Consider the following 13,839-nt stretch of genomic DNA (forward strand, 5'->3'; position numbering starts at 1 on the left):
ATATAATTTATTTTTATTTTTATTATTATTAGAAATATTTTATTTAATTATTTATTTAAAAAAAAATTATTTGTAATATAAACATTATATTGGAGTATTCATCATACCAAGTTCTGTTCTAATATAACAAAATTGTTCTTCATTTAGAGGCTTGGTAAATTTGTCAGCTAATTGACGATTTGTAGGCACAAATTCGAGTTCAATGTTACCTTTGAGTACATGATCTCTTAGAAAATGATGCCTTATTTCAATGTGTTTAGTGCGTGAGTGCTGAATAGGATTTTTTGAAAAGTTAATGGCACTTGTGTTATCACATTTTATAGGAATATAATCACAGTGAAGTCCAAAATCTTGAAGTTGTTGTTTCATCCAAAGCAATTGTGCACAACACCCAGCAGCGGCAATGTATTCTGCTTCAGCAGTTGACAAAGCCACTGAATTTTGTTTTTTGCAAAACCAAGAAGTGAGAGAGCGTCCAAGAAAATGACAAATGCTACTAGTGTTTTTTTGGTCAAGTCTACATCCCGCAAAGTCGGCATCTGAGTAACCAAAAAGTTCAAAGGTGGTTCCCTTAGGATACCATAATCCCAAATTTGGAGTGCCAACAAGATATCTGAAAATACGTTTGACTGCGGTGATGTGTGACTCTTTCGATGCGGATTGAAAACGTGCACATATATAAACACTAAACATTATATCGGGCCTACTTGCAGTAAGATAGAGTAGGGAACAAATCATACCTCGATATTTCTTTTCATCTACAAGTTTACCTTGCTTATCTTTGTCGATTTTTATTGATGTGCACATTGGAGTTGCTGCAGGTTTTGATGATTCCATTTCAAATCTTTTGAGTAAATCCTCGATATATTTCATTTGATTTAAATGGATCCCATTATTAGTTTGTTTAATTTGTAGACCAAGAAAGCAATTTAACTCCCCCATCATACTCATTTCAAATTCACCTTGCATATCTTTAGCAAACTCTTTGCACAAATTTTCATTAGTAACACAAAAAATGATATCATCAACATAAATTTGAACAATTAGCATATATTCCTTTTTGATTTTTATAAAAATTGTTATATCAATTTTTCCTTTACAAAAACCTTTATCAAGTAGAAGATTCACTACTACAAAAACAATGAAAGATCATACTTTGACAAATGAAAATATCTCACTTTTATTAGAAGTGTGATAAAAAAAATTAGATTGATATTTTAATCACACTTGATTTGATTAAGTGTGATAATATTTATTTTTTATGTCACTTTTCAATTAAGTGTGATTATATATATATATATATATTTAATCACACTTTCTAATTAACATGTGATTAAAGATCACATAAGAAAAATTAAAAATATCTCACTTTTATTAAAAGTGTGATTAAAAAAACTAAAATGATTTTTTAATCACGCTTAATTTAATGAGTGAGATGATATATTATTTTTAATCACACATTTTAAATAAGTGTGATTATATATGTTTATTTTACTACTCTCTCTCTCTCTCTCACACACACATACACACACACACACACACACACACACACACAATCAATTCCCAAATTAAACCCTAACACACCCACCCCTTATCTCACCATATTCAACATTTGTCTCACACTCGTCTTTTGCTCCTCCAGTACGCTGTACTCATCTCTTACTCTTCTACCACGCCGATTGCCATCGTCGTTACCTCTAGTAGCCTTGCCGGTCGCCACCGCCGTTAGTAGCCTTGCCAATCTCTGCACTCTTCTGTATCGAACGATTCGACCTCTCTGCAATCTCTCTTTTCTCTCTCTGCACCATCATCACCGCCTTCATCTCTTTCTTCCTGGTAAGCACTCTCTGCCTCTCTTTCTCTGTGTATTCTCTGTGTTCCTATATATATGTATGTTTATATAATCTCCTCATTTTTCCTACAAGAACGAGGAATTTAGGGTTTGGGACACAAGAAGATGAAAATAAGAAAACTGAAGATATTTGGTTGCCTTATATACGTGTTTAATATTATAAATAAGGATATATTCATCTGATTTCCAACAGATGAACAATTTGATTGTATTTTATTTTTATATTTTTTTGATATTGGAACTGCTCATTAGCTTGTTTGATTGGTTCTTGTAATGCTTTTAGAAAATAAATTTGATTTATGATTCCTATTTGTGTTTTACATGATACAAATTTGGGGACTCTGCCTCTATGCCTTCTGATCTGCCCCTATGGATTACCCGAAAATCTATCTGCTAACATATACAAAACAATGACAAGCAAATTAGACTGTATGCTTTATATAATAAAATAGAATAGATGGGTCATCATTTTAATTTATGAACAAAAAAAAAAAAAACCCCCATTGTCAGCAGTCACCTTTCCTCCCAAATTAATCAACACTTGACTACTGAGTCCTTTTCAATTAACTTGAATTATGTTGTTTCAATCTAAAGTATCAATTTTTTATTTTTTTTTAAGAATGACGAATAATGTTCTAGAATTCTAATATAAATCTTTTTAATTTCAAGAGGCATTTCATGTGGTGGAAGTTAATAGTCCAATTTTTCATGGTATCTGTCACAGTTTAAGGATGTGATACAAACTGCTGCTCTGTTTTCATGATTGTTCAGAGGCCTGAATTCTTATATAAATCTTGCTTGTATGTATCTATTCGTTACTGAAATTATTGGGATTCCATAATTTCTCCAAGATACAATGGTACCATTCTTATTCATTGATTTTCTTTGGGGTTTTCTGATTTAACCAGGTACGTTTAGGCAAAAAATTAAGTTGCTGACGTGTTAAATGAATTATTGTGGAAGACAAATTTGTCTATAAAGAGAAGAGCCAAGAAATAGAAAAGGCAGTGAGCGAATTTAGGAAAGCCATAAAAGAATTAGCAAAAGTGATGATTTTATTTATTGTTCTACTTTTGTGATGAGGTAATCAAAATGAATCTGAAAGTTGTGGGCTATTTTAGAAGGGCCAGGTTATATTCTTTCTTCTCCTTTTGTTTTTTGTTAATTATTTTTATTGATGGTGAGGTTAGTACCTATTGCTATGTATTAACTTTTTTGCATGTTCTTTGTGTCCTCTAAATTACTTCTTTTTGAAAACCTTTTACTATACTTGCAAATTCTCAATTTTGCTTCTCATGACTCTGTAAATTTTTAATTTTTTTTCGTTGTTCATGGTCAATCAAAGACTCACAACTTTGGTATGAATTATGGCATTTCTTGCACAGTCTGTTTTTTTTACTTGCCTTCTTTGAGGCATTTACTTTTAAAGTTGAGGCATTTACGTTTTCAGAAATCACTCTTTTGTATTGTTTACTTTTTGCCTTCCTAATAAATATGTGATTATGGTTTATATTGAGCACATTTACATTGCCAAAAACGTGTTGGTACTTCTTTTCTCTGGTTCTTATTTAGATAATTCTAATTGTTAACTGGATAATTTCTTACCTTTTCATTCAATTCTGTTTTGCTGACAGTGCTTTGAGTTTTCGTGATATACCATTTCTCATAAGTATGACTATGTTTCATGATCTTGTTATTATGATCTCAGGATTAGACACTGAATGTGTGTCCAGCTCAGAAGCTAAGAACTGTTAGTTTCTTTGCTCTACTGTGCTAGCTGTCAATAATCACAACAACAAAAATTCATTTTTTTTGGAACTGCTAGATGTTTTTGGGTTTTGCTTTTGTTTTTCTGTGTTATCTTTAGGATAGTATACTCTGTTTAGTAAATATTTCTTCTTTTCTACAGATCAGTGAGTATTCAAAGAAGAATGTTTGTTTTATCATGTTTTTAGATAAGCAAACACTGTTGAAACTGTCAACAGAGGGGAATGTTCTTGATGAGAGAGTATGTATTGGGTTATGGAGAATAGTTATTGTGAGGAACCTACCCTACAAGGATATGCACAAAACTGGGAAGGTGCCAAAATTTCTATCACATCGTCTCTTCCCTTCTTCTAGGTGATTCTCACACCAAATTTTGTAGATCACTGGGTTATAGACCTTATTTGCTTTCTTCGTTAACCAACACTAAGATTTCTACTTAACATATCTTTTTATTTTGTGGTGATTTCTTAGGTATTCTATTTGGCTTGCTAGCAAGATGCGACTTCAGACTGATCCGGTGCTAATCATTGAATTCTTTTTGTGGCAAACTAGATTAGAGTATGCTATTTCAAATCATTATACTCGCCATTGTGTTTGGAAGGAGGTACACCAGAATAACCGTCTAAATAAATACAACCACACAGCCATTGATGAACAGTTCAACTTTTACTAGTCTGATGGTCTCACCAAGTTTGACCCTTCAGACCTAAATACTCCTCTTCCAAGTTGGTCATGTCATTGTCTTTTTTTATTTTGGAGTTTGCGTTTTTCCTTATCCGCAATTATTGCCCCTTGATGCTTAAGTGCTTATTTTTGTTTGTCATATGCTTTGCACTTTGTAGATGTGCCTGAAGGTTCATTTATTGTTAGGGCCCATACACCGATGTCAAATTTATTTTAATGCCTTTGGTTTAATGAAGTTAACTGTTTTACATCATGTGATCAATTGAGCTTTGCTTATACCTTGAAGTTGAAGAGATCGAATCCAGAAAGGCCATTCTTTCTAAATATGTTCAAGGTGGGTAATTACTAAAATAAAACTATTCTTTCCATTACATTGTGCTTCAGGGACTGTAATTTACCTATACTAGGAGAGTAATGTGGGAGGCTGATAAACTAGTTGGAATTTCTAAATAAAGAAATAGTGCCCTTACTATTAACTTGTTCCTTCAATCTGCTCATATTTATTGACCTTAAAAACCATACATTTTAGGTGTTAGCCTCCCAGTGTTCTGCACTTGGCTGGTTAGTTAAACGAATTTTCATAATATCACTCTTTGATCAGAATTTCAGAATGCTTTTCTAGGTCATTTGTTTGTTTATTTTTTATTTTTATTGCATTGACAATTCAAATTAATGTGGCTAGAACAGATGTGTACTAAAATAAGGCATTTTGATTCCATCAAACCTTAGAGGTGGTGCATTTATTGGACGCATGCTAGATGAGGCCTTGTATAAGGTTTATTTCATGTTGTGGCCACAATTGCCTTACATGTTCTGTTTGTTATGATAAAGGATACGGACATATGACCCATCAACTCCAGCATCAAGAAATGCGACTATCTACTGTGGATCAGAGATCATGTCACTTGAGTGGGATTGTAAATCAGACTGTTTGGTATTTAATTCAACATCATATGAGTGGGATTGTAAATCAGACCGTTTGGTATTTAATTCAACATCATATGAACATGTTTATTCATTTTCATGTTGGAGGATGATGTTTCATTGTTTAAAACCAGAAATTCATGTTTGTAGCTCTTGTTTGTAGCTGCCTTCTTCCTTGAGCCATTACCACTTAAAGCTTATGCCCCTTGGAACCTGAGGAAGTTTATTTAGCTTTCTTTGATTGCTTGAACTGAAATATTAATCAAGTTTTATCTATGTTTGAGGTCATTTCAAGGCTTGAGTAGGAGAATGTATCTCTTTGCTAAGTTAAGTGCTTATACAGGACATTATATATATTGACTGATCATAATTGTTGCCTTATGTCGTTCTGATATGCCTACTTACTGATGGATTTTGCATGATTAAAAAGTTCAATGCACATGTTTGCTACTATTTATTTAAATTAATGCAGGAGATTCTTTAACTAACACTGTATGGTATGTATCTTTCTTGTAACTAAATCTATTTCTCCATTGTACTGTATATTTTTGTCCTTTAAGTACTATTGTAGTTGGTTAAATTCTGTCTATTGAGGTGCAGCGTTTATGTAACTTACTAATTGACTACTTGTGATAAAAAATTTTAAAAAAAAAAAATTCACACCAATCCCCATCTTTAATCAATGTTTTTAGATGTTATCATCATACTTGTTTATTAGTTATGTTTTTGGAATATGAATCATTCTTAGGACCTAGTTTTTTTTATAGGCATGGCAAGAGTTATATGGATAAGTTGGGATTTGTAAGCTTAATTGTCGGGAACATGAAAACATGGAAGGCTATGGTATGCCCTTATGTGTCCCACAAATTGTACATTAATGTAGAAAGTCAATTTGTCTTTGACAGACATCTATTATGTCGTAATATTTCTCAATTTTATTGAAGACAGTCCTTCCCCTTGGTAAAGATCCTCCGGCAATTACTTCCTTATGCTTCAACCATAACGGGAAGATTTTAGCAACTGTTGCAACTGATGGAATGATTCAGATGTTCGGTATCCTTATAGCATTTGATGTTTATGTATGAATGGTTATTATATTTCTTAAAGTAAGTGTTACACATTTTGCTTTTGAGGCTCAAATGCGTTGCTGTTACTATTCTTTGGTACACCAAGCAAAAATACATGAAAAATGAATCATTTTCTTTCTTTTGGGGCTTCAGAGTTGGTGGAAGGAAGGGGGGGATTAAACATTTCTACTTTGAAACGAAACTTGACCCCAATCTCATGCGCAAGACATGAGCAACAAATGTATACATCTTAATTTAGCAAAGATATGTCTGCCGGACTACAAATTACTGGGTGGCTAGCTCATGATTCTGTTATTAGCTCTGTTCTTTTTGGGCCTGATGAGACAAGTATTTTTAGCTTGGGGATAGATGGAAAGGCAAGTGCCTCTGTTTCCTCTGATTTTAGCTCGGGAAATTATAATATTTTGTTTCTATGAATTGTTTTATATAATTTTTCTTTGCCTAAAAGTTTTTTCTGTGATATGTACATGCTGTCAAGCTTCTTATACTTGTGACTTGTTTAATTGTAGGTACTTTTGGATATTGTTAGTCATTGATCTAACATTGATGATTGTATACTTGCTTAATCCGATTAATTCTAAAATAAACACAAGCCTTGAAATTGTAATAAACACGTAAGTTTAGTTGGTTAGTACATTTTTAAGCAATTTGAGTTACCTTAAAAATATTTTGACTTCTGGAATTTCTTTTGTAAAGTGCTTTGAAAATTTATGAAACTACCCAAAGGAAGAGGATGACCAATCCAGTTTGGAAAGTAGTTCAGGTAATTAATATCATTTTCCCTTTGTTGTCATGCCCATGAAGGGTTTTGATGTTATTCTGGGTATGGACTGGCTATCGTCATGCCGGGCTGTTATTGATTGCTACTGCCAGAGGGTCACGGTTTGTACCTTGAGCAGGGAGTGTTTCCATTTCCTGGGGGATCGGGTTGGTAGTGTATTGCCACCGTTGTATGATCCGCGAGGACAGAGTGAGCTTAGTGGTCTACTTGCTAGCTTTATGAGTGGTGAGTGTGATGAGACTCAGATTGTATTGCCAATGGTGGTTTGTGAGTATTCAGATGTTTTTCCCGAGGATCTCGTTAGTTTACCACCCCACCGAGAGATAGAGTTCTCTATTGATTTAGTGCCCGGCACAGCGCCGATTTCTATGGCACCTTATCGTTTTGCCCCAGCCGAGTTGAGTGAGTTGAAGATTCAGCTCCAAGAATTGCTAGATAAGGGTTTTGTTCGCCCTAGTGTTTCACCATGGGGAGCACCGGCCCTCTTTGCTAAAAAGAAAGATGGTGCCTTGAGATTGTGTATCGACTACCGAAAGTTGAATCGGGCTACGGTCAAGAATAAGTACCCTATGCCCCGTATAGATGATTTGTTTGACCAGTTAAAGGTTTCCCGTTGTTTCTCTAAGATAGACTTGAGATCGGGTTACCACCAGTTGAGGGTCAGGGAGGAGGATATTCCTAAGACGACATTCCGTACGTGGTATGGCCATTATGAGTTTCTGGTGATGCCATTCGAACTTACCAATGGACCGGCAGTCTTTATGGATTTGATGAACCGGATCTTCCAGGAATTCTTGGATCGATTTGTAGTCGTTTTCGTGGACGACATTCTTATCTATTCGCCTTCTGAGGAGGAGCACAAGGAACACTTGAGAGTGGTGCTTGAGTTGCTTAGAGCCCATAGGTTGTATGCCAAGTTTGGAAAGTGTGAGTTCTGGCTAGAAGAGGTCAAATTCTTAGGCCATGTGGTATCCGGGAAAAGGGTGTCTGTTGATACATCCAAGGTAGAGGCAGTGCAAGATTGGGCACAGCCTAAGAGTGTGTTTGAGATCCGCAGTTTTCTGGGATTAGCTGGGTATTACCGTCGGTTTGTGAAAGATTTCTCCAGGCTAGCTTCGCCGTTGACTAGATTGACATGAAAAGGGATCAAGTTTGTGTGGAGCGAGACTTGCGAAAGGTCGTTCCAAGAGTTGAAGGTTAGATTGACCACCGCTCCAGTTTTAATTATTCTGGAGAGAGGGTTGGGTTATGCAGTTTATTGTGATGCCTCACGAGAGGGTTTGGGTTGTGTGTTGATGCAAGAGGGGAAAGTGGTAGCCTATGGCTCACGTCAGTTGAAAATACACGAGAAGAATTACCCTACACATGACCTAGAGTTAGCAGCAGTGATCTTTGCCTTGAAGATTTGGAGGCACTACCTTTATGGTGAGAGGTTCGAGGTGTTCTCGGACCACAAGAGTTTGAGATATCTGTTTACACAGAGGGACTTGAATTTGAGGCAGAGGAGATGGATGGAGTTCATTGAGGACTATGATTTTGAGTTACATTATCACTCGGGAAAGGCCAATATTGTGGCCGATGCCCTTAGTAGGAAATCCATTAGTGATGTAGCTTGTATAGCCATCCGGGAATGGGAGATGTTGGGTGCACTTGGCGAGTTTGACTTGCTTCTGAGTGAACCAGCTGAGGCTGCGGCCTTGTTTTCTGTTGTTGCGCAGCCTACACTTGTGACCCGAGTGTTAGAGGCTCAGAGAGGTGACCTTGAGGTAGAATCCCTCCGAGAGAAGATCTCAAATGGGAAGGTTGAGAAGGGTTTGACGGTGTATCCCGACCTGAGTGTGAGATACCGAGACCGTTTGTTTGTGCCGGAGTCTTGCCGAGAGGAAATACTCCGAGAGTTCCATCATTCACGTCTTGCGGTGCATCTGGGAGGCACTAAGATGTATCGGGATTTGGGTCGCCAGTTTTGGTGGCGGGGTATGAAGAGAGATGTGGCTGTTTTCGTATCGAAGTGCCTTACTTGCCAGCAAGTGAAGGCCGAGCATCAGAGGCCAGCGGGTTTATTGCAACCCTTACCTATTGCCGAGTGGAAGTGGGAGCATGTCACTATGGACTTCGTTGTAGGCCTTCCGAGGACTCAGCGGGGTAGTGATGCTATTTGGGTGGTTGTAGACCGGTTGACTAAGTCAGCGCACTTTATTCCTATGCGCGTGAGAGATTCGGTAGATCATCTCGCCGACTTGTATATTCGGGACATAGTGAGATTGCACGGGGTCCCAGTGACGATCGTCTCAGATAGAGATCCTCCCTACCATGGGCACTAGGTTGACCTTTAGTACGGCTTATCATCCTCAGACTGACGCGCAGTCCGAGCGTACTATTCAGATCCTTGAGGATATGCTTCGAGGTTGTGTCCTTGACTTTAGTGGGATGTGGGAGAGGCACTTGTCCTTGGTGGAGTTTGCCTACAACAACAGTTTTCAGTCTAGCATCGGTATGGCACCGTTTGAGGCCTTGTATGGCCGACCGTGTAGGTCTCCAGTGTATTGGGCTGAGGTGGGTAGTGCACCTTTGTTGGGTCCGGAGTTGGTTAGAGAGACGACAGAAAAAGTTAAGCTTATCTGTAGGAGGCTTGTTACAGCCCAGAGTCGCCAAAAGAGTTATGCCGACCGTAGGAGGAGGCCTTTGGCGTTTGAGGTAGGTGATCATGTCTTCTTGAAAATATCACCTAGGCGAGGTTTGATGAGGTTTGGGAAGAGTGGGAAGTTATCCCCTCGGTTTATCGGTCCCTTTGAGATCCTTGAGAGGATTGGTGAGGTTGCTTATCGTTTAGCTTTACTGCCGCAGTTGTCCGGAGTGCATGACGTGTTTCATGTGAGTATGCTTCGGAAGTATGAGCCGGATCCATCCCATGTGTTAGATTGGACCGACTTGGAGGTAGATGAGGATGCCTCGTATGAGGAGAGACTGGTTCGGGTCTTGGATAGGCGAGATCAAGTCCTGCGTGGCAAGACCATTCCTTTGGTGAAGGTTTTGTGGAAACATCACGGAGTGGAGGAAGCCACTTGGGAACGTGAGTTGGAAGTCCGCAAGAAATATTCAGACTTGTTTGTTAATGTGTAACCATGTATTGGAATTGTTGTAATATCGTTGAACTTTAAGGGCATTATATGTGTCTCAAGTTGTAAAACATTGTGAATGTTTTGGTTAATGGAAGTTTGTTTTAACATTGCCTATATTAAGTATATTGTGGAAATGCAGGCATGATATTAATGTTGCATGTGTTATGGAATTGTGGAAAATGAGTTAAAATTGGTAAATTTCAAAGGAATGCATGTTGATAATGCAGGTCGTTATGTGTAATGTGATATGCCTCTTGAAAAGAGATGGGATTAACCGGTAGTGGGTCGGGTTGTTTAATATTATGTTATAATATTGTTGAGAATGGAGAAAACCTGTTTTTGAAAAACTTGTGTTTAATTTCGGGGACGAAATTCTTTATGGGGGGAGGTTATAACGATCCGGGTTGTCCCTTTACTGTTCTGTTGTATTCCGGACTCAGTTCCGTGGAGTTGGTAGTTGTATCTATCTTGTTGTCATCCTTTAATTCCATTTGTTCGGGTTTTAGGATGTATTGGGCAGAGTTGTTACAGGTTGGTTAGGCTTTGGTTTCAATTCTTTGTTGCCCAGTTTTTAGGAGGTCCGCTCGAGCGGAGATTGCACACTCCCAGTTTTTCGTGTCTCTGCAAAACTTCTGCAGGTGTGATTTTTACGCTCGAGCGGGTTTCTTTACGCTCGAGCGGTGGCGCTCGAGCGGGTACTCTGGCGCTCGAGCGGGTAGTACTTTTTGATGTAAGTTCTGGGAGGAGGAAATCTACGCTCGAGCGGACTGGTTTACGCGCTCGAGCGGATGTACTTTATTCTTGTGTCTTGGCACTCGAGGGGGCTTTATTGCGCTCGAGCATACCTAGTTTTTTGTTCTTGACGCTCGAGCGTTGTGTTCTCCGCTCGAGCGGGAATGTCGTATATCAGTTGGCAGCTGGGCTTTTTAAAATCACTTTTTACATTCTCTCTCTCTCTTACTTTCTAAAAAGACATTTTGAGAGTTCCTCTCTCTAGAAACTCCCTTCTCTCTAGAGTTTGATCTAATTAGAGTGTTTCTTCTTCCTTCGGCCTTTGTAAGAGTTGGGTTGATCGTCGAGGGCTATCCATTGATCCGAGAATATTGAGTTTTGGAGCACGTTGAGTTTCTTCACCTTCTTCTCTTGAGCTCCGAATTTGAGGTAGGGATTCCCACTCACTCTTATGGGTTTTAACCTAGATTTTGAGTTTATTGTTTAAATTGTTGATTTTGGGACTTAGGGTTTCAAAAAGAATTAAAGAGGGTTTTGTGATTTTGGGCTCATAATGTGTATTTTGGGTTTCAAAATGATGATATAGTTGTTGGTTGGTGATATTTGAACCTTTGAGTTGATATTGAGAGTTGGGGGTAAAAGCCCTAATTTGTTGTTTAAAATTAATTGGTATAATTAATTTGGAAAAATTGTAGCTATATGGAATTGAGTTGGAAATAATGAAATTGGTTCATTATATGGTAGAATAGTGGAGTTAGATTTATTAATCGCTCACTTTTGAAAACATTGATATTTTATCTGTTGGGGCTTTTATTATCTGTTTAGAAATAATTGCTTGGGCTACCGGTGGAGGGTAGTTTTGATTGTTGTAGACAATGCATGATGATTAGGCAAACTAAAACTAATCAATTGGATATGTCATAGAGTATGACGGTTGATAGAATACATTAACGTTATGTATTGATTGATTGTGTATATGACCTTTGTGTATATACGTTGTGTGTGTGGGAGGAGATAGGGGATGTACTCCACGGTTTAGGGAAAGATAGGGGATGGACCTCTAAACCGGATGTTGTTTGGGAGGAGATAGGGGATGGACTCCACTGACACAGCTCATATGCTTGTCAGATAATGTGTTGATATAGCTCATATGCTTATCTTTGGAAGTGTTGATACAGCTCATATGCTTATCATTGGAAGTGTCGATATAGCTAATATGCATATCTGTTGAAATGTGGATACAACTTGTATGCTTATCTGTTGAGATGTTGATACAACTAGTATGTTTATCTATTGTAAAAGATGGGAAATGTTTAATATGAGTCACTGTCTCATATAAGTGGTTGGCCAGGTTCTGAGCCGTTGATGTAAATTATGAAATGGATAAGAAATGGAAATTGAAATGAAACATGAACATAGTGGTCATGAAATGGAATTGGGTTATGAATTAGTTTATGGAAATTGAATATTTATCAATTGCTAATGTCTTAGTTATTGCTCATACTGTGTTTAGCATATCTCTACTGGGCGTTGGCTCACCCTATATGGGACATTATTTTTAGGTACAGATAGTATGCCACCTCCAAGGACATAGCTTGGATGATGATGAGAGTTGAAGACTCTTTTTTGTTTATTTTGATGTGTTACATGTAAATTCAAGCCAAGGGCTTAATATGTATTGAGTTAGCACTCTTCTTTTTGTAACCAAGTGTTAACTTGGAAAGCTGTAAGCCCATAGGGCATTTGCTTTTGTTGTTAACATGTAATACAGTTGTAAAAATTACTCTGATGAATAGAAATGGTTGGTTTCTTTTATATTAATGCATGTTTAAAGTGATGGGTTTTATGTATTATTTTGAGGGCGTTACAATTTTTCAGGTCAGGAATTTTTTGGAGAGGTGCAAAATATGGTCAAAGAATTCAAGAATTTAGTTTTTCAAGTTTTTCAAGTTTTTTCATTTTTTAATATATATAAGCACAATTAAAAACTTTTTATTTAATTCCTTTGTATATACTTTTGAACATTTAATTTTCATTTATGAAATATATGACGTTATCTATCTATACTATATATATAATCAAATGTAGTGGTTTTGTCAAAAATCTGTACATATTCGTTCCTAAATTCTTATAATTTTAAAATTCTTTCTTTCCTACGTGGCAACCCTCTTTGATTGTCTTTCGTGTTTTCTAATATATATAAGCACAATTAAAAACTTTTTATTTAATTCCTTTGTATATACTTTTGAACATTTAATTTTCATTTATGAAATATATGACGTTATCTATCTATACTATATATATAATCAAATGTAGTGGTTTTGTCAAAAATCTGTACATATTCGTTCCTAAATTCTTTCTTTCCTACGTAGCAACCCTCTTTGATTGTCTTTCGTGTTTTCTATTTTCCTCAATTTTCTATTTGTTTGATTAATTAAAATGAAAATTAATTTCATGGCTTATGGATAAAGATTTGAATTTCAAAATTCCTACATATAGATAAACCTATAAAAACTGATAAATAATTTATGAAAATTAATTTCGTGATATACAGATAAAGATAAAAATTAAATAATTAATTTCATAACTTATAGATAATTTAAAATTTCTTCCCATAAATAAGCATATAAAAATTGATAAATAATTTATAAAAATTAATTTCATGGCCTACTGATAAAAATAAAAGTTAAAAAATTGATTTAAAAAAAAATTACTCATCTTTTTTGCCCTTCAGTTTGTACTTTAATTAATTTCATTATAAATAAACATATAAAAAAATCATAAATAATTTATGAAAATTTATTTCATGACATTTAGATAAAGATAAAAATTTTAAAAATTATTTGAAAAATAATAATTTCATGACTTATAGATAAATAAACATATAAG

The 13,839-nt window shown here is 36.2% G+C and overlaps 1 protein-coding gene across 11 annotated transcripts; it reads left to right on the forward strand.

Moving 5' to 3' along the window:
- The first annotated feature begins 1,499 nt into the window (after positions 1-1,499).
- On the forward strand, positions 1,500-12,771 carry LOC114317241 (transposon Ty3-I Gag-Pol polyprotein). 11 transcript variants are annotated; one of them, XM_082922768.1, is made up of 6 exons: positions 1,504-1,836; positions 2,761-2,982; positions 3,762-3,973; positions 4,091-6,070; positions 6,172-6,280; positions 6,559-12,771. In XM_082922768.1, the coding sequence occupies exon 6, from the start codon at positions 7,108-7,110 to the stop codon at positions 8,233-8,235; it is 1,128 nt and encodes a 375-aa protein (XP_082778894.1). In that variant the 5' UTR covers positions 1,504-1,836; positions 2,761-2,982; positions 3,762-3,973; positions 4,091-6,070; positions 6,172-6,280; positions 6,559-7,107; the 3' UTR covers positions 8,236-12,771. The 11 variants fall into 11 exon arrangements, with proteins under 11 accessions (XP_082778899.1, XP_082778901.1, XP_082778894.1 ...); XM_082922769.1 differs by having other exon boundaries at positions 6,176-6,280; XM_082922770.1 differs by having other exon boundaries at positions 3,808-3,973.
- The last annotated feature ends 1,068 nt before the right edge of the window (positions 12,772-13,839 follow it).

The sequence above is a fragment of the Camellia sinensis genome, chromosome 4, assembly GCF_055761805.1.
Source record: "Camellia sinensis isolate YWXY chromosome 4, ASM5576180v1, whole genome shotgun sequence".
NCBI classification, from domain to species: domain Eukaryota; kingdom Viridiplantae; phylum Streptophyta; class Magnoliopsida; order Ericales; family Theaceae; genus Camellia; species Camellia sinensis.

Coding starts and splice junctions, on each gene's coding strand:
- LOC114317241 (XM_082922773.1), top strand. CDS start 7,108: ATGCCCATGAAGGGTTTTGATGTTATTCTGGGTATGGACTGGCTATCG.